We start from the raw sequence: 20865 nt of genomic DNA on the forward strand, positions 1-20865 counted from the left end.
TACTAATTCTCTTGAAGACAAGACATTATGAGGCATTATTTTTATTCTCATGAACTGTATGGATGAGAGCAAGAAAGTCGCTAAGGCTGTTGAGATTGCCAAAGGATAAACACAATTTTATACCAGCCTAGAGTTCAGGCCCTGTGCCAACTGCACAAACACAAGAAGTTTCTCTGTACTGAGCCAGCCCATTCCTCCGTTTGGATCAGTATTACCTATACTGACAGGCAGCAGCTCCTCAGGGTTTCAGGCAAAGCTCTTTCCCCAAATCTACCCGCAGGTGCTGGGGTCTGAAGCTGAGACCTTCACTGAGCTAAAGCCCATCCTTACTGGCGCTCTGTGCTGGGCAGGTTATAACTTTGGAAGACACTACTAAAGCAGAGCTCAGGTGGAGTTAAGATTGCACCCTGGGAAGCTGTGAAATAAAGAGTGCGCCTCTAGGCATGTGCAAAGGGCCTCCTGCCCACTACTCTAACGAGCAGCTATCGTTTGCCCAGATGCAAACTGCTCCAGGCGATGGGCAAGATTGCTGAAATCAAGCACAAGCCTCAGGGCAACCAAAAGATCTGCGGAGCGGGTCAAGGGGGCGACGCCGTCAAAACCCGAAGGGGGCAAGAACCCGGAGCTCCGTAGAAAGCAGCAATCGGATGCGTTTCCCTCCGGTTGCAACAGTCCCCGGTTCCCCGCGCCAGGCGGCACTTGCCCCGCCGACCCCCAGACGCGCCCCCCACGCCCCGCTTCGGAGCCTACCGCTTGCCGGCGTGGCCGCCTCCGCCGCCGCCGCTGGTGCTGGTGGTCCCGTGGAAAGACGACGGCCAGGACATGCGGCATTTCTTCAGCCCCGGCCGGTCGCTGGTGTCCATGGCGTCCGCCCTCTCGATCTGCCGGTGCGGGTGCCTCTCCGTGTCCGAGTAGCCGCGGTGCTTGATCTTGATGGGGGTCCGGGGCTGCCGCCATAGGTGCTGCGGGGGCTTGAGGGTGGCCTGACCCTCCCGCGGCACGGGCAGCGACAGCGACAGGCTCTTCTTCGAGCAGGGCGGCGGCGGCTCCATCCTGCTGCTCCTCGCCGGCTTCGGACGGAGCTGCTGCCCAGGCACACAGGTCGCGGGTGGCCGCGGCTGAGGAGTTTGCGCGCCCTGGTCTCGGTCTCCGGCCAGCAACCCGAGTCGCCGCCCTTCGAGCGGGGAAGCGTCTCACAAACTCCGCCAAGAAGCCGCCGCTGCCATCCCAAGCGAGGCTTAGCGCGGAGGCAGCCGCCCAGGGCCCTTCGCGCCGGCTCCGGACGCCCCCTCCATGCTCCGCGGCTGCCGGAGGAGACTGGCGGCGCCTGCCCGAACACGCACCGAGCTCAGCCCGCGCCGGGAGCCGACGGAGCGTCCCCGCTGCGCGCGTTTGAGGCGCCGCCGCCGAGCGCCTCCGGAGGGAAGGAGGGAGTGCGCCGCCGGCGGGGCTGCGGGGAGGGAGGAACCAGCGGAGGCGGAGGGGACGCGCCGAGGGTCGCCGCCTTCACGGCATCCCCCGCTTGGCGAGGCGGCGGCGGCGGCGGCGCCACGAGACGGGCGTGGGCGGGCGCCTCCTTAGGCTCCGCGGTTCCCCGAGGAAGGCTCCGCCTGCGCGGCAGCCGGCTCGCGCGCGGACTAAGTCGAAGCACGGAGCCCGAGCGGCGGCGGTGGAAGAGCCCCGCCCGCGGCTGCCCGCGCCAGGCTTCGCCGCTTTCTCCCGTCCAATGTAGAGCCGGCTCCCTTTCTCCTTACAAGACGTACTTGGAATAGCAAGGGTGCCTCTGAGCGTGTACAGGAAGCTTTTCCCGTCAGCAAAGGCCTAAGGACAGTTAGCCCTTACCGCGTCAAGTATCAGCACTGGCAGTGTCGGATTTACGTATAAGCTAAACAAGCCATAGCTTAGGGCCCCACCATAGCTGTCAACGTTTTCCTTTTTTTAAGGGAAATTCCCTTATTCCGAATAGGATTCCTCGCAAGAAAAGGGAAAAGTTGACAGCTATGGGCCCCACTCTGTTGGCCCCCCCCCCAAAAAAAATTCACTATTAATATACTTCTTGTGTTTCACTTCTACAATCACTGATAAAATACATATTTTGTTATGTGCAAATGGCTTTAGATACCTATTAGGTCCATAAATGTCCATATAGCATATATTCAACACACAAAAAACAGCCACAATTTGTTGTTGGCAAAGGACAGTTGGACATATAAAGGGCCCCATTACCTTCAGTAGCTTAGGGCCTCATCAAACCTAAATCCAGCCCTGATCAGCAGTGTCCAGTTTATTGGGGGGGCTGGGCACCTCTCGGTCTTCCTCTTCCATTCTGCAAAACACCCCCCCCCCCAAAGCGTAGTCACCAACAAAAGCCTGTTGGGACTGAGAGAGTTGGTTAACTAAGTGGAACCTCCATGTTCAGAAGTAGTATACCTTTGGATCTAGCACGCTTGGGACAAACAGTGGAGGAATACTGGTGCCCTCATGCTTAGGTATTATCATGTATTGGGTGCTCCGCAGGCACCTGTTGGATCTAATCCCGAATTGTTGTCTCCATCAAGGCAATTAGGCCTCCCTTCCTTTTGGGTCCACATTTGACCTGGAGCTTCCTTCGCATGGCTGTCTCTCTGTCAGTCTTAACCCTCAGAAATGAGGGGTAAGGATTTCAATAGAACTCCCAGACCGGCTTCACCTCCCAGTCTCAGTGAGACGCAAAAAGATTTCCTGCTTTGGGGTAAAGCAGGCGGAGCATAAAGGTGAGAGGCCACCCTGGGAGAAGTAAATAACAAAACTCTTCCTAGCGTGAGGAGGTGGCCCACAAAAAACATCTTTTAAAGTGTGGGGTAGGAAGTAGCTCCCAACACATAGAAAAAGGGCATATGGAATAAAGGCCTTCTTGGTGGCTGCCCCCAAGATTCTGGAGCTCACTCCTTCCTTGCTGTCCTTCTTGTCCCAACAGGGTTTGGAACTGACTGCTTTTAAAACTTGATGTGCTGTTTTTATTGTACTTATCGGTATGTTTTTAATAGATATATAGCTTTGATTATATTAATGTTTAATTATTTTCCCCACCCATGTTTTTAGCTGTTCTTATTTTATCTGTAAGCCACCTTGAGAGTTTCTGTCAGGGAAAAATGCAGAGTAGTAATAATAATAATAATAATAACATAAGAGAAAGAAGGTAGGCTGAGCCATTTGCTCTGTTTTTCTGTGTGTGTGGAGCTGTTGTTTCAAGTAGAGTAATATTCAACTGACTCCCTTGTTACACATGTGCAGCAGTCCAGGAAAAACAAACAGCTTTATCGCTTGATTCTGTTGATGTTATGAAGTGGTCCTCAACACATGCAGGAATTAATTGATCTTAGCAGCCTATAAACCAGAGCAGGGTCTTCCAAAAACATTTTAGCATCTGAGGCAAAGCACAAAATGGCACACGCACACCCTCCCTGCCAGGGAGGAAGGAGCGAGTGAAGAAGCACATCAGGAACAAGCAGGGAATAAATACTGACATTGGGATCTTCTGCCACAGAGGATCCTGCCACCTGAAGTGGTCACCTGACCTTGCCTCATGGGTGGGCCGGCCCTGAACCAGGAGCATTTGGGTCCAAATGTGTCCTTCCAGCTTTTGTTGCTGTGACCCAGTTGCTGGGATTCAGTGCTGCTTTTGCTGTGCTACCTTCAGAGCTCTGGTGTGCAAGCAGAGAAAAGGTTCAGGGATACTGCCAAAATAGTACCAGTCTGTAAAGCAGGGCAGCTGCGAGTGGCCAGAGACAGCCTTTGGCACAGAAGCTGCGTGGTGATCAAATAATGTCATTATTGAGCAATAAAGTGGCTATTAATAGCACGGTGGCATCGCCCCCTCCTTCCTTGTAAATGGTTTATATTGGCAATGGTGATCCGTGTCTCTTGCAGGATCAGATAGGAGAAAAGGAAAGGTTAATGGCGACCTGTGTATACAAGCATAACTGGGTTGGCATTCTCCAGCCAGAGATATTGCAGTGGAAAATCCAAAATGGGAGCCCTCCTCCTCTCCTTCACAACCCTCATTGAAACAAATGGGAGCTATCTGTGAACAGTATTGTGTTCCTTCTAAACCATGGGTAGGCAAACTAAGGCCTGGGGGCTGGATCCGGCCCAATCACCTTCTAAATCCGGCCCGCGGACGGTCCAGGAATCAGCATGTTTTTACATGAGTAGAATGTGCCCTTTTATTTAAAATTCATCTCTGGTTTATTTGTGGGGCATAGGAATTTGTTCATTTTTTCCCCAAAATATAGTCTGCCCCCCCCCCAAGGTCTGAGGGACAGTGGACCAACCCCCTGCTGAAAAAGTTTGCTGACCCCTGTAATCTAAACTCTTTCCATGGTTCAGCTCTGTCAGTCTCCCACATAAGGACTTTCTTTCTTAATCATATCAGAATCTATCTAATCTAGCATTTGGTTTCCAACAATGGCCCAACAGACTTTTGCTTCAGGAAGTCCACAAACAGAGTAGGAGAGCAAGAACCCTCCCCGGTTGTTTGCCCTCAGCGCTTCGTATTCAGAAGTACACTATTTCTGAACGTGGAGATTCCATTTAACTATAATTAACCCTCTTCCACTCTTGAAAATGAGTAAGATGGGCCACCTGCTTTGGGCCACCACAGCTAAAGTAAGGCCATGTATGGGCTATCCTGGCTGCACATTTAATCCAAGCGAGAAACAGGGTATGGCCCTCCTGAATTCTGCAAGGGAGAGGTAAAATCCAGAGGTCTTGCCCTGTCTATTCCCATGACACCAGGGCCCTGCAGGATTTAACTTCCTTCCGCAGGGCCTGTAAGACCAGTGGCGTAGCGTGGGGGGTGCAGGGGGGGCCGGCCGCACCGGGCGCAACATCGGGGGAGGGCGCGCTCGCACTCGCAGCTCTCTGCCCCTACCTGGCTCCACGGGTTAGGGGGCGCAAATTACTTGCCTTGCCCCGGGTGCTGACAACCCACGCTACACCACTGTGTAAGACAGAGCTATTCCATCTGGCTTTCAATTTGAACTTAGTCTGATCTTTCCCCTTCCTTCCCTCCCCTTCCCCTTTTTATGAAGATTACCCGCTCTGAGACCCCACAGCTAATTCTCCCCTGGCCGACTCGCTGGCCCAAGTAGGGCTAATTTAGCCAGCTAGCCCTGGTGACTCTCTAATGCTTATTAGATGGATTTCCCCCCTAAATTGGTTTTTGAATTCTGAATTTATTGTTATTCACGTTTTATACTGTATTTTAAGCTGTTTTTTGTTGCATCAATTAAGTGTTTTAAATTTGTTGTTAGCTGCCCTGAGCCCTGTTTTCTGAACCGGGAAGGGCGGGGTATAAATAAATAAATTATTATTATTATTATTATTATTAGTATTAGTATTAGTATTACTACTACTTCAAAGGCTTGGGAGCAAATTATTCCTGCATTGCAGGGGGTTGGACTAGATGACCCATGGGGTCCCTTCCAGTCTCATCAAAACAGGTTTATTGCCCACTCTCGCAAGACAACTTCACTCCCAAGACAACTTCACATACACACATGGCTTCACTTTAAATCAATTTTTGCTCAAGAGGATCCCACGCAGGGAATCAAGCATTACATGGTAAGGTGACAGCAGAAATTGTTCCAGGATGTGATTTAGCTATTTCTGTCCCTCCAGATAAAAATAGACGTCTAGAGGATACTTTTGTTCAACATATTTCATGTGCCTTGAGAATCTACATGTTTAAAGCCTCCAGAATAAGAGGAAACGAGCTCAAAGTAGACTCAGAAGGAGGGATAAAGAAGAGGAAGAGAAGGAGACAGAAGAAGGATGTGGTTCACAAGTCCAAAACATTTCCAGGCATGAAGTGCTTGTAGGATAGGAGAGGTACAGAGCAGGTACAGAGAGGTACAGTGCTTCTGGGCTTGTGCAGAGTACTGCCCTCTCTTTCTTGCTTTCCTCAAGATCTGCTACTTTTGAAACTGGGAGTGGGGGCTTTAGGCCCTCTCCCCTACTCCCGTTGAGTAGTTAGGATGAAGTCACAATTGAGAGGGCATCTTAATCTCTTTTGAAGTCCATTTTGATATTGTCCATCTGCCTAGAAACTCCTTTCTTTTCTTTTTACACACCTTGAGTGTTTTGTGGTTTGGTGTGGACCCTAGATTGAATAATTTTTGTTGACAGTGATGTGTTTTAGGTTAATGGGCAAAAAAGGCCACAACTTTATTGGTTACAGAATGTGAGTGGTATTGTCTTAGGCATTGGAAACCACACGACTATATCTGACTGCTGCCCGTCTGCAGGAGTCTTGGAAGGGTTAACCACCAGTAGGGGGAGCCCTGCTGATGCACAGCAACTAGGGGCTCCCCCAGGGTTACCGCTAGGGGTCGTGCCATGACCCTAGCCCCCCGTCTGGGGCTTCAGACAGAGGACCCCTCCTGAAGAACCTTATCCCTCTTTTCTGCCCCTTCCTCAGCTTATTGCCCAATTCTCCAGTGCCAGTGCCTTCCTGGATATTTCTCAGAACCCAGTGAAAAGCCAAATGGGGCTTCCTTTGTGCACCCGGAATGGCTCCCAGAGAGGGAGGTTGGAGACAGGAAAAGGCAGCCCACTTGGAACCTGGTGCCAGTTTCATACAGATGGACCATCGCTCCATCTACCTCCTGTGGCTAATAGGTGACACTCCACATGCTGTCGGACTACAACACCCACCAGCTCCGGCAGCCCAGCCAAAGGCCAGGGATGATGGGACTTGTACTCCAGCCACATCTGGAGGGCACAGCACTGGCTACCCCTGGTCTATGCTGACTAGCCAGTTGCTCTGCAGGGTTTCAGGTAGGGGGCTTCCCCCAGCCCTACATGAAGACACCAGGGACTGACCCTGGGACTTTTCGTATGCTATGAATGTACACAACAACATGGCCACAACTTTTGTTGTTGTTGTTTAGTTGTTTAGTCATGTCCGACTCATCGTGACCCCATGGACCAGAGCACGCCAGGCACTCCTGTCTTCCACTGCCTCCCACAGTTTGGTCAAACTCATGTTGGTAGCTTCGAGAACACTGTCCAGCCATCTTGTCCTCTGTCGTCCCCTTCTCCTTGTGCCCTCCATCTTTCCCAAAATCAGGGAGTCTTCTCTTCTCATGAGGTGGCCAAAGTATTGAAGCCTCAGCTTCACGATCTGTCCTTCCAGTGAGCACTCGCGGCTGATTTCCTTAAGAATGGATATGTTTGATCTTCTTGCAGTCCATGGGACTCTCAAGGGTCTCCTCCAGCACCATAATTCAAAAGCATCAGTTCTTCGGCGATCAGCCTTCTTTATGGTCCAGCTCTCACTTCTTCAGATTCCCCAAAGACCCAGTAACTTCTGTCATTGATAGGCAGGTATTTCAGATGAGGGCCGCACACTGACACACACAACCACACCCACCCACCCCTGGCACACAAACACACATCCCCCCCTGACAAGTGTACTCTTCTGACCAGAGTTGCTTGCACTTTTCTTCATTCCTTCAATGGAATGTAACACGGGCTGCACCCTGAGTCATCTGGCCGCCTGTCCTGCGTAAGGGATGACCAGCCTTACTAGCAGGATCTGATGCCAGGATTTTGAATTTCTGAGCAAAAGAAAGGCAAACACCTCAAGACTGAAACAAGATGCCACCAGTGTCTCGACTTTGCTAGTCAAAGGGTCTGAAGCTTCAGCCTGCAACCTGTTAATAAGAAACGAATTTGCAAGGAAGCGGCGAGCAGCACGCAGGCTGCTTGCCAGCTACAGAAGCATCTGCACATTGACTGCTCTGCAGGAGCCTAATTTTAAACTGGGCGATTTCTTCTCAATGAAGCAAAACAGAATGCCCACCCTTTGATCATGTGCCTTGGCAAAGAGTTGCCAAATCCCATTCTGCTCAAAAGCAATTTTGCTTCCCATATGCTCCCCCTCGCAGTACTGTACGTATCTGCTGTCGTCAGAGAAGGTGCCTAGAGAGGGAAAGAAGCACTGGCAGCAGTGCTTGGAAACTCAGAGAAACCTACAGCCCATCCAGAAAAGCATGTGCTGTACTAAGACGCCGGGGGGGGGGGGGGAACCCTCAAGTCAATGGAGCAGGTGAAGTCAAAAGGGGCGGAGGCAGCCAGTTACAGACCTCTCTCTTCTCTGACTGCAGGTCATGTCTGAGAGTTTTAAGAACGTGCTTGATTCAGTTTGGGTTTTGCCCTATCAGATTTTTACATGATCAAATTGTATTTAACTTCTTCATTATTTATGTATTTCCACTTTACTGTTTATATATTAGGAATTTTTTGGAGTGCTTTAAAAGTTGTCAGAAGGGACGCGGGTGGCGCTGTGGTCTAAACCACAGAGCCTAGGGCTTGCCGATCAGAAGGTCGGCGGTTCGAATGCCCGCGACGGGGTGAACTCCTGTTGCTTGGTCTCTGTTCCTGCCAACCTAGCAGTTCGAAAGCACGTCAAAGTGCAAGTAGATAAATAGGTACCGCTCCTGCAGGAAGGTAAACAGCGTTTCCATGCACTGCTCTGGTCCACCAGAAGCGACTTAGTCATGACCCGGAAGCTGTCTGCGGACAAACGCTGGTTCCCTCGGCCAGTAAAGCAAGATGAGCACCGCAACCCCAGAGTCGTCCGCAACTGGACCTAACGGTCAGGAGTCGCTTTACCTTTACATTTACTTTTAAAAGTTGTCAGAGGTCTGTGGCTAGTACAATAAATCTGCTGATGACTGAAGCTCAGCGTATAGTTTGCTGAGGATTTTAAATCCCATGCAAACAACTTTATAATGCCATTTGTCACCTATTCACAATTTGTTATTGGGTGTACAGGGCAAAGCTGATACATTTCTACTTCCTGTTCAGTTCAACGGGCCTTATTCCCAAGTGACTGCGTCTTGGACTACAATATCAGCATGAAAGGGCATTCACTTTTTTTATATAATAATTTTTATTCATTTTCCAAACATTTTTATACAATCAATTCATATTTTATCACTCATTCATCAATTTTTGACTTCCCTCAGTTTCTCTGCCAACCTTTCGTTAAAATTTCTATTTTTAACGCATTTCTAAAGTTAATATTGCCTTTAGGAACTCCTCTTCCCTCTTACTCTCTTTTTTACAATATTTCTTAATTTTTCACAGAGTCTCTTCAAAACCAACAAGCGTTGTCTGTGCATCACATATGCTTTTCAGATATTCTGTAAATCTCCACCAGTCCTCGACAAACTTTTGGTCTCTCTGGTATCGAATCTTCCCAGTCAGTTTATCCAATTCTGCGTATTCAGTCAATTTCATTCTCCATGAAAGGGTATTCACAGTAGGCTTATGAATCATCAAAAGAGCCCCATGAGGAAACTGGTCATCAGTATTCCCACTGGAATGACTTAATCAAAGGATACTCCAAATATTCAGAACTTAGTCCAGATTTGAACCCAGATCCAAATCCTACACTACAGTGGTACCTCAGGTTAAGAACTTAATTTGTTCTGGAGGTCCATTCTTAACCTGAAACTGTTCTTAACCTGTAGCACCACTTTAGCTAATGGGGCCTCCCGTTGCTGCTGCCACCGCACGATTTCTGTTCTCATCCTGAAGCAAAGTTCTTAACCCGAGGTACTATTTCTGGGTTAACAGAGTCTGTAACCTGAAGCGTATGTAACCTGAAGCGTCTGTAATCCGAGGTACCACTGTAGATGGTCTTGTAAAGAAGGAAACACTATCTAATGCTTAATTCAAGGTTCCCTGAACCCACCTGCCTGCTCACCAGCTGCAAGTATCTTTTCACCTTCTGACAAGGACAATCATGCCTGTGATTGGGGGGGATTAGGCCATTTTGGGGGGATTAGGAGATAAGCCTTCTTTCTTTTCCTGTGTTCCCCATGGAGGAAAATATGGGTGGTTGATTTCACTCATTGCCTAAAACACTGAAAGGTCAAGGTGGATTCATTTGCAGAAATCGCTTAGAATTTTGCCTGAACATTTTGCCTCACATTTCCTTCCAGGAAGCCTAGAAACTTACTTTAAAAATATTTTAAAAGTAAGCTCAGACTCCAGGCCCCCTGTTGGTTGTAGACTGGGTACAACAGTGTTTTCTGTAATCGCTTCTCAGGAGTTCTGTTGGCAGTGACCACAAATAATGGCTAGTAACTCAAGCCCAAAATTTTCGGTCTCTGTGCTTAATGTTTCACCATTTATACTGGAAACCTGTTACCCAAGAGACAGCTTTATAAGGTAGTCACACAGCAGGGCACTGTATATATTAGGAAAATAAAATTCTACATTACACTAAGGAAAAAAATGGAACTCTGCAAACTGTATAAATTATACAAAGTTAAGTGAGTAGGTATTCTAATTTTCTCTTTGCCCAATTCTAGATGTGCTAGGAGGAGGAACTCTGCAAGGTACTGTAGGCCAGCCCCCAAAGCTGGAGCTCTTGTTCAGCCTCCTCTTTAGCACTTCAGCTAGTAACACGCTCACACGTCCACACACACGCACACATTCCCAGCTTGAAACATGCTTTTAACAAAACAATGAAATCCAAGGTTATCAGAAAGCTGAATCTTGCACCCAACACTTCTGCTACGCTTGTGCAGAATGACAACACTCGCACACACAAACATCTGAAACTTGAAACTTATTTAAAAGGTAAAGGTAAAGGGACCCCTGACAATTAAGTCCAGTCACGAACGACTCTGGGGTTGTAGCGCTCATCTCACTTTACAGGCCGAGGGAGCCGGCGTTTGTCCACTTCCGCAGACAGTTTTTCCGGGTCACGTGGCCAGCATGACTAAGCCACTTCTGATGAAACCAGAGCAGTGCACAGAAACGCCGTTTACCTTCCCGCCAGAGCAGTGCCTATTTATCTACTTGCACTGTGTGCTTTCGAACTGCAAGGTTGGCAGGAGCTGGGACCGAACAACGGGAGCTCACCCCGTCGCGGCGATTCGAACCACTGACCTTTTAATCGGCAAGCCCAAGCGGCACAGTGGTTTAACCCACAGCGCCACCCGCTAAACTTCTTTAGGTGGTCCCAATTTCCAAAAACTTTCCAGAGAGATCCATTTCTCAGGTAATCACTGGCTTAAGTCCAAGGCATTGGGTACCTCACTGCCTCTTAGCTTTTGTCTTCCATGGTAAAATACAACTCTTAGCTGTTAAGCAACACCAGCACCAATGGAATATGTCAACTGTCCCATGGATTATTTTGATAAACAGGCAATGCAATGGAGAAGAGGTTAGAACAGAAAACAGCTGGAATAGATGCAGAGAAGCTTCAGGCAGGTGGCTTGATCAGAGACTAAATAACTTTCCTGGAAAAAAAAGCAGAGGGAGGTCTCTTTGATGCATCACAGATGATGGAATAAATTTCAGCTGCTGAGGACCAAAGCCAAGTAAGAGTGGAAAGGCAGCACAAATAGCTCGAAAAATATGTTTTATTGTATTATTTTTTAAGGTGGGGATTAGTCATCGAGGCAACTCTCCAAAAGGAAAATGCACATTCACCAACCTTTGACATATTCTGAAAAACAGTGTGGAGTTGAATATTTGTTATGAAGAACAGAATCTCTCTGTGTGGGGTGTGCCTGGCGCCAGCACCACTCCTCCTTCTAACAAAACACAGGGATTGACACTGGTACATACAAGATCCACTCAGAAAAGCACAGATTATAACTGAATAAAAACTAGGCTGTACATACAGACATCAGAAGAACCATAGAACTGGAGAATTTGTAGGGACCGCCAGGGTCATCGAGTCCTGCAATGAAGGAATCTCAGCGAAAGCATCCACAACAGATGCTCATCCAACCTCTGCCTCAAAACCTCCAAGGAAGAAGAGTCCAATTCCTCTTGTGGGAGTCTGTTCCACTGCCAAAAGCTCTTACTGTCAGACAGTTCTTCCTGATGTTTAGCTGGAATCTCTTTTATTATAGCTTGAATCCATTGGTTCGGGTGTTATGCTCAGGAGCAAGAGAAAAAAAGCTTGCTCCATCCTCCATGTGACAGCCTTTTAGATAGTTGGAGAGGATGACCATATCTCTTCTCAGCCTCCCTTTTCCAGGCTAAACATATCCAGCTCCTTCAACCTTTCCTAATAAGGCTTGGTTTCCACACCCTTGATCATCTTGGTTGCCCTCCTCTGCACACATTCCAGCTTGTCAATATCCTTCTTAAATTGTGGTGCCCAGAACTGGACATGGTATTCCAGGTGTGGTTTGACCAAGGCAGAATAGAGTTGGTACTATTACTTGATCTGAATAGTATACAGTATGTAGGTGCAGGGCTGGCTCACTAATGAGAGATTTCAGAATGGAGATGGCAAAAATGAAAATGTACTTGGATTGCTTTTAAAAGGAAAGAGTCTGGCAGAACAGTGGTGTTATTACTTCCCTTTAAGTAATAGATTTCTAGAATAGCATTAGCTTTTTTTGCTGCTACATTGCACTGTTGACTCTCGTTAAGCTTGTTGTCCACTAAGACCCCAAGATCTTTTTTACATGTTCTACTAGTATGCCAGATGTCCCCCATCTTATATTTGTGCAGCTGGTTCTTCCTGAAAGAACATTGCATTTGCTCCTATTGAAATTCATTTTGTTAATTTGGGCCCAGTTCTCCGATCTGTGAGGGTCATCTTGAATCTCAAATCTGTCTTCTGCAGCATTAGCTACTCCTCCCAGTTTGGAGTCATCTGTAAATTTGATGAGCATTCCCTCATTCCTTCATCCAAGTCATTTATAAAGAAATTGAACAACAACGGGCCCAAGACGAAACCCTATAGCATCCCACTTGTCCCTTTTTCCAGGATGATGAGGAACTATTAATTAGCACTTTTTGGGCTCTGTCAGTCAACCAGCTACTAATCCTCCTAACAGTAACCTCATTTAGCCCAAATTTTACCAGCATATCACAGGCATATCACGGGGGACTTTGTCCAAAACCTTTTTGAAATCAAGATACACTATGTCTGTAGCATTCCCCTGATCCACCAAGCTTGTAACTCCATTAAAAAAAGAGAGAGATTTGTCTGACATGACTTGCTTTTGGAAAAAAAAGCATGCTGCGTAATCACAGCATTTTTTCTAAGTGCTCACAGACCAGCTGTTGGATTATCTGTTCTAGGACCTTTCCTGGTAACAAGCTCACTGGTTGGTAGTTCATTAGGCCTTCTTTTTTCTCCTTTTTTAAGATGGGTTCTCCAGGCTGCAGGAATGTCACTTGTTCTCCAGGAATTTTCAAAGATTATAGGTAAGGTAATGGTAAAGGACCCCGGACGATTAAGTCCAGTCGAATTTGACTATGGGGTGTGGTGTTCATCTCTGCTTTCAGGCTGAGGGAGCTGGCGTTTTTCTGGGGTCATGTGATGTGACCAGCATGACTAAACCGCTACTGGCACAATGGAACACCATGATGGAAGCCAGAGCGCACAGAAACACTGTTTACCTGGCACAATTGTACGTAGTGAGAAGGGGAAATAATTTGACTTGCTATAAGGCAGCTTCCTGTGTCCCCAGAAATAAGGAAATTTTTTTGTTTTTTTCTGGATTCCCATTGGTTATAGATGGTGTATCACTGTACAGGCTGGGCAATGAGAGCCAGAAGATCTGGCTTGCCTTTAAAAATTGGGTCATGGGCATGGGAGAAAACGTAGAACACTTTCTTATGTAGGCCCAGGACTCCATTGAGATGGATATTCATTAATTTGTTAATCCTCTTTTTAGAAAGAGAACACCATCTTTCTAAAAGCGCAAGCACACAGTGCACGGCTCTTAATATAGCACTGGCAGCCCTGACGCACACATGTCACAGCCCCAAGGCAGCTTGCTTATGCGCTCACTTCCCTCTCCAATCCTCGTCCAATCTGGGCTTCATGCATGGCCTCTAAGCCCAGTGGCAGGAGGGTTATCTGAAGCCACTTGTGCCATTTGGTACAGGTAACACAATCCTGGCAAATCAAGGATCAGGGCAGAGAGGCCATACAGCTTCAGGCATAAATGCCATCAGTTTCAATATCTAGAAAAGTGGTAACTGCTGACTATATCCAATATTTGCACGGTCTAATAGAACTTCCCTGCTTATAAATGAGTTCCTCTGGCAGCTGCCATTCAGAAATCACCTCCCAGTGAATAAATAAATAACAGGACTTAATCATAATAATAATACCGTGAGTCTGTCAGGGAAGAGGGCAGGGAGCCTGGAATGGATTTTGATGACTAGCTGCATTCCAGCAATGTGGAGCCCCAGCACCTGTTTTCCAGTGCCAGCCTTGAAAGAGGTGAAAATAATTGTGAGAATTTTCCAATTCTGTGGTAAAAAAGTGCAGCTTTTTTCAGGGAAAGCACCAGAACAAAAACCGCTCAGAAACAGAGCTTTAAAGCCCAGGCCTAAGCCTAGAAACATTGAACAAAAGGAAGTGTGGCTAAGCCCTTACAGAAGTCTATGGTGAAATGTGCAGGCCACATGCAACTCAGCTGCCCAATGAGCAAAGCTGCTTCTGTCTTCCATTGGAGCCGAAGACGGTAAAAGTACTGGGACGATTGAGAAGCACTTAGCCTGTGTGAAAATATCACCTTTTCCCAACATTATTCACCACCACTGTCTCCCCTGATGGCTTCCTTTTATTTCTGCCTGAATTCGACACATGAGTGAATCTACCTAGTTAATAATCACATTATGTGTGAGATAATATCAGAAAGAAAGGGAAAAACCCCCACAAACCAATCAGATTTGGCTACATAAGAGAAATGAGGGCTATTGAGAGTGAGGGCAAGTGAGGGAAACTTAAAGATATAAGCAATGAGTTATGGGGGGGGGGGTTGAGGGCAAGAGTAGTTGTTATCATTGCTGAAAATGTTTACCTGTTGTTGTTGTTGTTGTTGTTGTTGTTGTTGTTGTTGTTGTTAAGGACATGGCCACACAAGACCTTTCTGTGTATGTTCCTGGTTCACTGCTATAGTACAAAACTGGACTTGTGGTAAACAGTAGCTGAGAAAAGAATTTTGTTATGCTATGTTGAATTTTGAGCAACATACCGTAATTGTTCCTATAAATGTGCCACTATTCCCTACATTCCCTACAGTTGAACTATCAGCAGGTGTGACCTGCCTTGTGAAGGTCAGGAAGAGAGTATTAGATGTTGGAATCAGCTCAGAAAAAACATTGTAGAAATAAAATAGGAAAAGTTAGGTTTTCATGCCAGAGCCTTGGACAATTCCATTTGAGAGTGGCAGCTGGACAAAATATAGCTAATTCAGGAAGAAGCAGGATCCAAGAGAAACAATGGTGCCGAACAATATTGAGAAGGGTTTTGGGACCATCCCAAGTGTTTTTCAGGAAAATTCCTACCCTGCCAAATTTGCTAGGCTTGGGATATGAAAAAGCCAGTTCTCATGTTATCACTTCAGCTGCAGCTGGAATACAATAGCCCAATGGGCAGTTTGTTAGTTGCATTTTCCTATATGGATATAACTCCACATAGGAAATGATGTGTATATTGTTAATGTCTGAAATGCATCAAGAAAGAGGTTGGTCCACAGATCACACAGTGCCCTGCTTCCTGTAAAATATGAATCTGCATGCAAAACTGTAGGTAATGTATGAGGTGGGCCTACATCTGCCAAACACCAGATTACCTCTGGACCACCAGCAATATTCTGCAGGAAGACAATTTATGGTCCAAATACCACAGACGAGCATTAATCTCCAAACCTTGTCTTCTGCAAAGCCTTTCCTCCCAAACCCCTGCTTCTGCAGGCATGTTGCCAAGCAAAATAATATTCAGGAAAACCAAGGATTCACTAAAGCCTTAGAAGCTGCTCCCAAATTCAGCCGGGGTCAACTTCTCATTAAGAGAAGACTTTCCTCCTGAGCCAGGTATGAGCCCTTGTGAATTGCTTAAATCCTCTTTTTCTCTAAATGCACCACCTGGCAGACAAAGGAGCCGGTAAACGATAGGAATGAAATCAATACCCACTCTGCAGTGTAATGGTTTTGTGAGGATGCTAAGCTGGTGGAAGAGGCTACAGATCTATTTATCCATCTCCTGCAGGGAGCGAATAAAAGATTGCTATTCAGACTCAGCGACTGTAGAGAGAATCACTCCTTGATTCTCTCTAGCTTGCGCCACCATTCTGGATGATCTGAGAGGCTCTGACCTTGGGAGGTGCTTCTTGGGCTCTCAGAGATGGAGGCTGGCAATGAATGGCAACTTATGAGGTTTGGCAAATGACAGAGGGGACAACACTGCTGGGAAAGAAAAAGAACAGAAGAGAGAAATGGAGGATTTTTCTACCCTTGCTACCACCTTCAGCTCAAGGAGTTATTGGAGAATACTGCGGATTCAGAAAAAAAAGTGTAGTATAAACACCGAGAATTGGGAAAGTGGAGTGGGGGACAAACTACTCAAAAAACCCATGACTGCTTTTGCAACTGCCGTGTGTGGGTGGCGCACTGTTTATGGCTCTGTGCACGTCACAATCTCAATCCAAACAAAAGGCCCGTCTAAGGGCCAAATCTCATGAGGTGTTTTATTCATGCTTTTAAGCAAGCAAGCTTGCACCTGGCAGATTTTCTCTGGAGAAAAAGCAGCTGCAGGGTCGTGATGAGCTGCCAGTCTGAATGAGGCCCTGCACCAGGCTGTAAATCACCTCTCTGGCTGCTATTTGCGCACGAAGGTGCTGTTTGCAATAAATCAGCCTTGGGGGCGGAGGCAACAAGCGGGCAGGAGGGAGTGATTTTCAGGAAGAAACTGACAAAGGGCCTCTGGATTGGGACCATGTTCCAGGTTCGGAAGCTTTTAATGTTTGATGTATTACGGTATTTTAATATTTTGTTGGAAGCCGCCCAGAGTGGCTGGGGTAGCCCAGCCAGATGGGTGAGGTATAAATAAATTATTATTATTATTATTATTATTATTATTATTATTATTATTATTATTATTATTATTAGCTTTGGATTGTTCGTACTTCTAAATAAAAGTGGGCAAGTTAAGCATGTTCGTTTAAACATGTGAATAATGTTCTTGTGACGCAGGTGGTGTTGTGGGTTAAACCACAGAGCCTAGGGCTTGCCAATCACAAGGTCAGCGGTTCGAATCCCCGCGATGGGGTGAGCTCTCGCTGCTCAATCCCTGCTCCTGCCAACCTAGCAGTTCAAAAGCACGAAGTGCAAGTAGATAAATAGGTACCGCTCTGGTGGGAAGGTAAATGGTGTTTCCGTGTGCTGCTCTGGTTCACCAGAAGCGGCTTAGTCATGCTGGCCACATGACCCGGAAGCTTTACGCCGGCTCCCTCGGCCAATAAAGCGAGATGAGCACCGCAGCCCCAGAGGGGTCCCTTAACTAAATGTTCTTGTATGAGGGGTGGGTGGGCTGTATGAACAACACCTCTGTTCAGGCTCCTCTTTTGAAAACCCTCTGCTAAAAAAGGAGTTCCACAGCTGTGGATCAGTCACTCACAACAGCTTGCTCTTGGTGCACTTGTTGTCTTACACTGCACAAATCACCTGCAAACTGAAGCACATGAAATATATGCAAGGAATTCTGGACTATGGAATTCTTGGAAGCCCTCCAAGATGCTGATCACGCTGGGCAAACAGAACACCTGCAAAACTTGTACCCCTCCTCTGTTTTGACATTCTTATCCTTTTGTGGCCAACAAAACTTTAGAGGACATCTAGATTTCATTTTAGCAGCCCAGCCGTTAGAACATTTGTTTCCATCAAAGACACGGATGCCATTTCAGGTTTGTGAAGAAGCAAGATTCACAGAAGGCTTTTTTTGTGGTATATTGAAGGTTACATTACAAGCAGTACTGATCTGTTGATCTATCTATATTTGCACAGTTTCTTTACTGCATTTTTTATTCTGATCAAGTTATTCTTCACAGTTACCCATTTTATTCTTACAACAACCTTAGCCGAAAGTGAGTCAGTAGCCGATGGCCACCCAGCAACCTTTGGGACTGATTACAATTCAGAAGGGATTTGAACCCTAGTCTCAATACAGCTGACAACTTGTATGATAGAATGGTCCTCAGCACAAAAACCAAAGTCCCTGCATATAGAAAACTAGTAAGTCAGAGGCAATGCACCTCACACCAGCCTGCAACATGGGCAACCAACCAAAGCAGGATTGTTACATGCCTGTTCAGATGAAGGATCATGATGTCCTCATGAAGGCTTCAAAACGCTTTGCGATAATACAGTGGATTCTGTGGCCCTGGCAGCTCAAAAAGCCCCATGACAGGGTATGCTCTGAATGCTGCCCTTTCTTTGAACCTCTGTCTAAAGACAGATTGTAGCTGTAATGATTCTAGGGGTTGCTCGTGCGTAAGCCGGTGCAAACACCTGGCTGGATTGCCTGAGTGAACCTTCTCTGTCCGGACAGCCACTCACCCGTGGTTGTCTCAATCGCTGGCAGAATCCGTCAGTGGGCGTTTCTTAAACTTCTTCCAGCAAAGAAGCTCTTGGATGCCTAGTCTCCTCCTACTCTCTCTGCATGAAAGCCTTCTGCGCAAGGAGGGCGTAGGCAGCGGAGGACCTCTACTCTCCCCGCTGGTCCCCGGCAAGGAGTCATGGGACCGCCTCGCCGCTTCCCCCATCTGCCCCCCTTCTCCACTGGTGCTACGCTGATTCTCTTCCCCAGAAGATGGGCTGCCTCTCCCAATCCCGGGACACTCTCCGGAATCCCTCTGGATTTTGCTCTCTCCCTCCGGCACTGATGGCAGTTCCCTGACAGTAGCCCACCAGATATTACTGGACTTCAGCTCCCATCAGCCCCAACCAGCATAGCCAACCATAAGGGATGATGGGAACTGGAGTCCAACAATATCTGGAGGGCACTGGGTTTCCTGCCCGGGCTGTACAGCAGGATTTCCCAAACTTGGGTCTCCATCTGTTGTTGGACTACAACTCCCACCATCCCCAGCTAGCAGGACTAGTGGCCAGTGATGATGGGAATTGTAGACCCTGCAGTCTCCAGCATCTGATTTCCAACTACAGTGAAACCAGAAATCTAATTTAATTTCTTTAGTTGTTTGAAAGAATACTAGCTGTACCCGCTTTGACTGGCAATCCCCATGCTTTATGGACATTCTGCTGGCTCCCTTCCCACCCCCCACCCCATTTCTCTCCACAAACAGCCAATTCTTTTTTAATTGAGCAGAAAAGACCATTTTCCAATCAACCTTCCCTGGGAGCGCAAGCTTCCGCTGTGTAATTATTCAATAAGTCCTAGCACAAGAACAACAGTCGTTCTCTCCAGTGGAAGGAAGACATAATGCTGCCTGAGAACACCAACCAAGGATGAGACCCACAGCATACAGGAAGGAAAAGTTAATGCACATAGGAGAGAAACGGCATGTAGTTTGTGTTGGGATGGCTGCACCTCCTAATTCTCCTAGGGCTGGGAACCAGGTAATCCCAGGAAGTTAGATCCTGCAACACAAGGCTCTCTTCCATATGCCCTCTGCTCTGCTTCCTTGATATGGGCAACCACCAGACTGGCAGGCAGGCTGCTCTCTAGGTACTTGCCAGCAGCACTCTGGCCTCAGCACCTGACAAGTCACCATACATGACTTGAGAAAGCCTGGAAAGTCAAGAGAAAGAGAAGCATGTGTGTATGAAAGACAGGTCGACAGAAGTGCAGGGCAATCTGACAGAAGGCCACAAAGCAAGGGCACAGAAATCCCATGCCCTGAACATTTTTGAGCCACTTACTACTGTCCTGTGTGTTTAAACGCAATTCTATGTCCATGAGGTCTAGAAATGTTTTTGTGAAACAAAACCAAGGGTCCCTAGAGAGCAATATATATATATATATAAATTTACAACGAAAACGAAACAAAACATACATTTGTGGTGTAGTGAGCCAGTGTGGTGTAGTGGTTAAGAGCGGTAGTCTCATAATCTGGGGAACCGGGTTCGCGTCTCCGCTCCTCCACATGCAGCTGCTGGGTGACCTTGGGCCAGTCACACTTCTTTGAAGTCTCTCAGCCCCACTCACCTCACAGAGTGTTTGTTGTGGGGGAGGAAGGGAAAGGAGAATGTTAGCCGCTTTGAGACTCCTGAAGGGGAGTGAAAGGCGGGATATCAAATCCAAACTCTTCTTCTTCTTCTTCTTCTTCTTGTTTTCACATCCAAATTTTTCCAAATCTTTCTTTTCTGAACTTCCTTCAGCTTTTCCGTAAATCTTTCGTAGTCATTATTAATTTTCGCATTTCCTTTGTTTATATTGTCATTATTTGGATCTTTTTCCTCTACTCCCTTTTAACAATACCTCTCACATTTTCACAGTGCTCTTTTAAAACCCTCTAGCGTTATTTGGCCCTCACTTATACTCTCCAGATATTCAACAAATTTTCCCCAGTCCTCTGTAAACTTTTGGTCTCTTAAGTATCTAATCTTCCCGATCATCTTATCCAATTCAGCATAGTCTAGCAACTTCAATCTCCAGTCTTCCATTGTCGGTTTCTGCACCTGATTCTGGGCCAGTGAGGAACTGCAGAAGGTGAGCAATTCTACTCAAGTGTGCCTGCCTCTGTGAATATAATCCACTAACCCTTTCTTTTCACTAGATGAGCTGCTAGAGTTGTTTTGTCCAAGCTCACTGGCAGAGTGCAAGCTTCACCTGCATAACAGTGCCAGGCTCAGTTATAGATTTAAAGTGCATTCAAAGCACATGCACTGTAACTCTGTGATGGGTGAAACTACAGTGACCAGGATTCTAGGAGGGGCAGAATATGCTTTAAAGATACAGTGTGAAGGCAGCCATGAAGATCACGCAGAAAGACTGGGAAGGACTTTTGCCTGAGATAATGTAGAACTGATGCCAGTCAGTAGATTATATCAGGCTAGATGATCTAACAGTCTGACTCAGAA

The 20865-nt window shown here is 47.0% G+C and overlaps 1 protein-coding gene across 2 annotated transcripts in view; it reads right to left on the minus strand.

Annotated features, from left to right (window-relative positions):
* Positions 1 to 20865, minus strand: part of PDE4A (phosphodiesterase 4A) — a 367050-nt gene that overhangs the window by 247342 nt on the left and 98843 nt on the right. Inside the window, exon 1 of one of the 2 annotated variants that reach the window (XM_083419841.1) lies at positions 751 to 1696. The exons of the other annotated variant lie outside the window; for it this stretch is intronic. Within the exon in view, the coding sequence (XP_083275967.1) occupies positions 751 to 1052 (302 nt within the window). The 5' untranslated portion in view covers positions 1053 to 1696. Of the gene's footprint in view, positions 1 to 750; positions 1697 to 20865 lie in introns of those variants that run through there. 2 annotated transcript variants of the gene reach the window in all.

Source organism: Podarcis tiliguerta, assembly GCF_965153285.1.
Source record: "Podarcis tiliguerta genome assembly, chromosome: 17".
Classification (NCBI taxonomy): domain Eukaryota; kingdom Metazoa; phylum Chordata; class Lepidosauria; order Squamata; family Lacertidae; genus Podarcis; species Podarcis tiliguerta.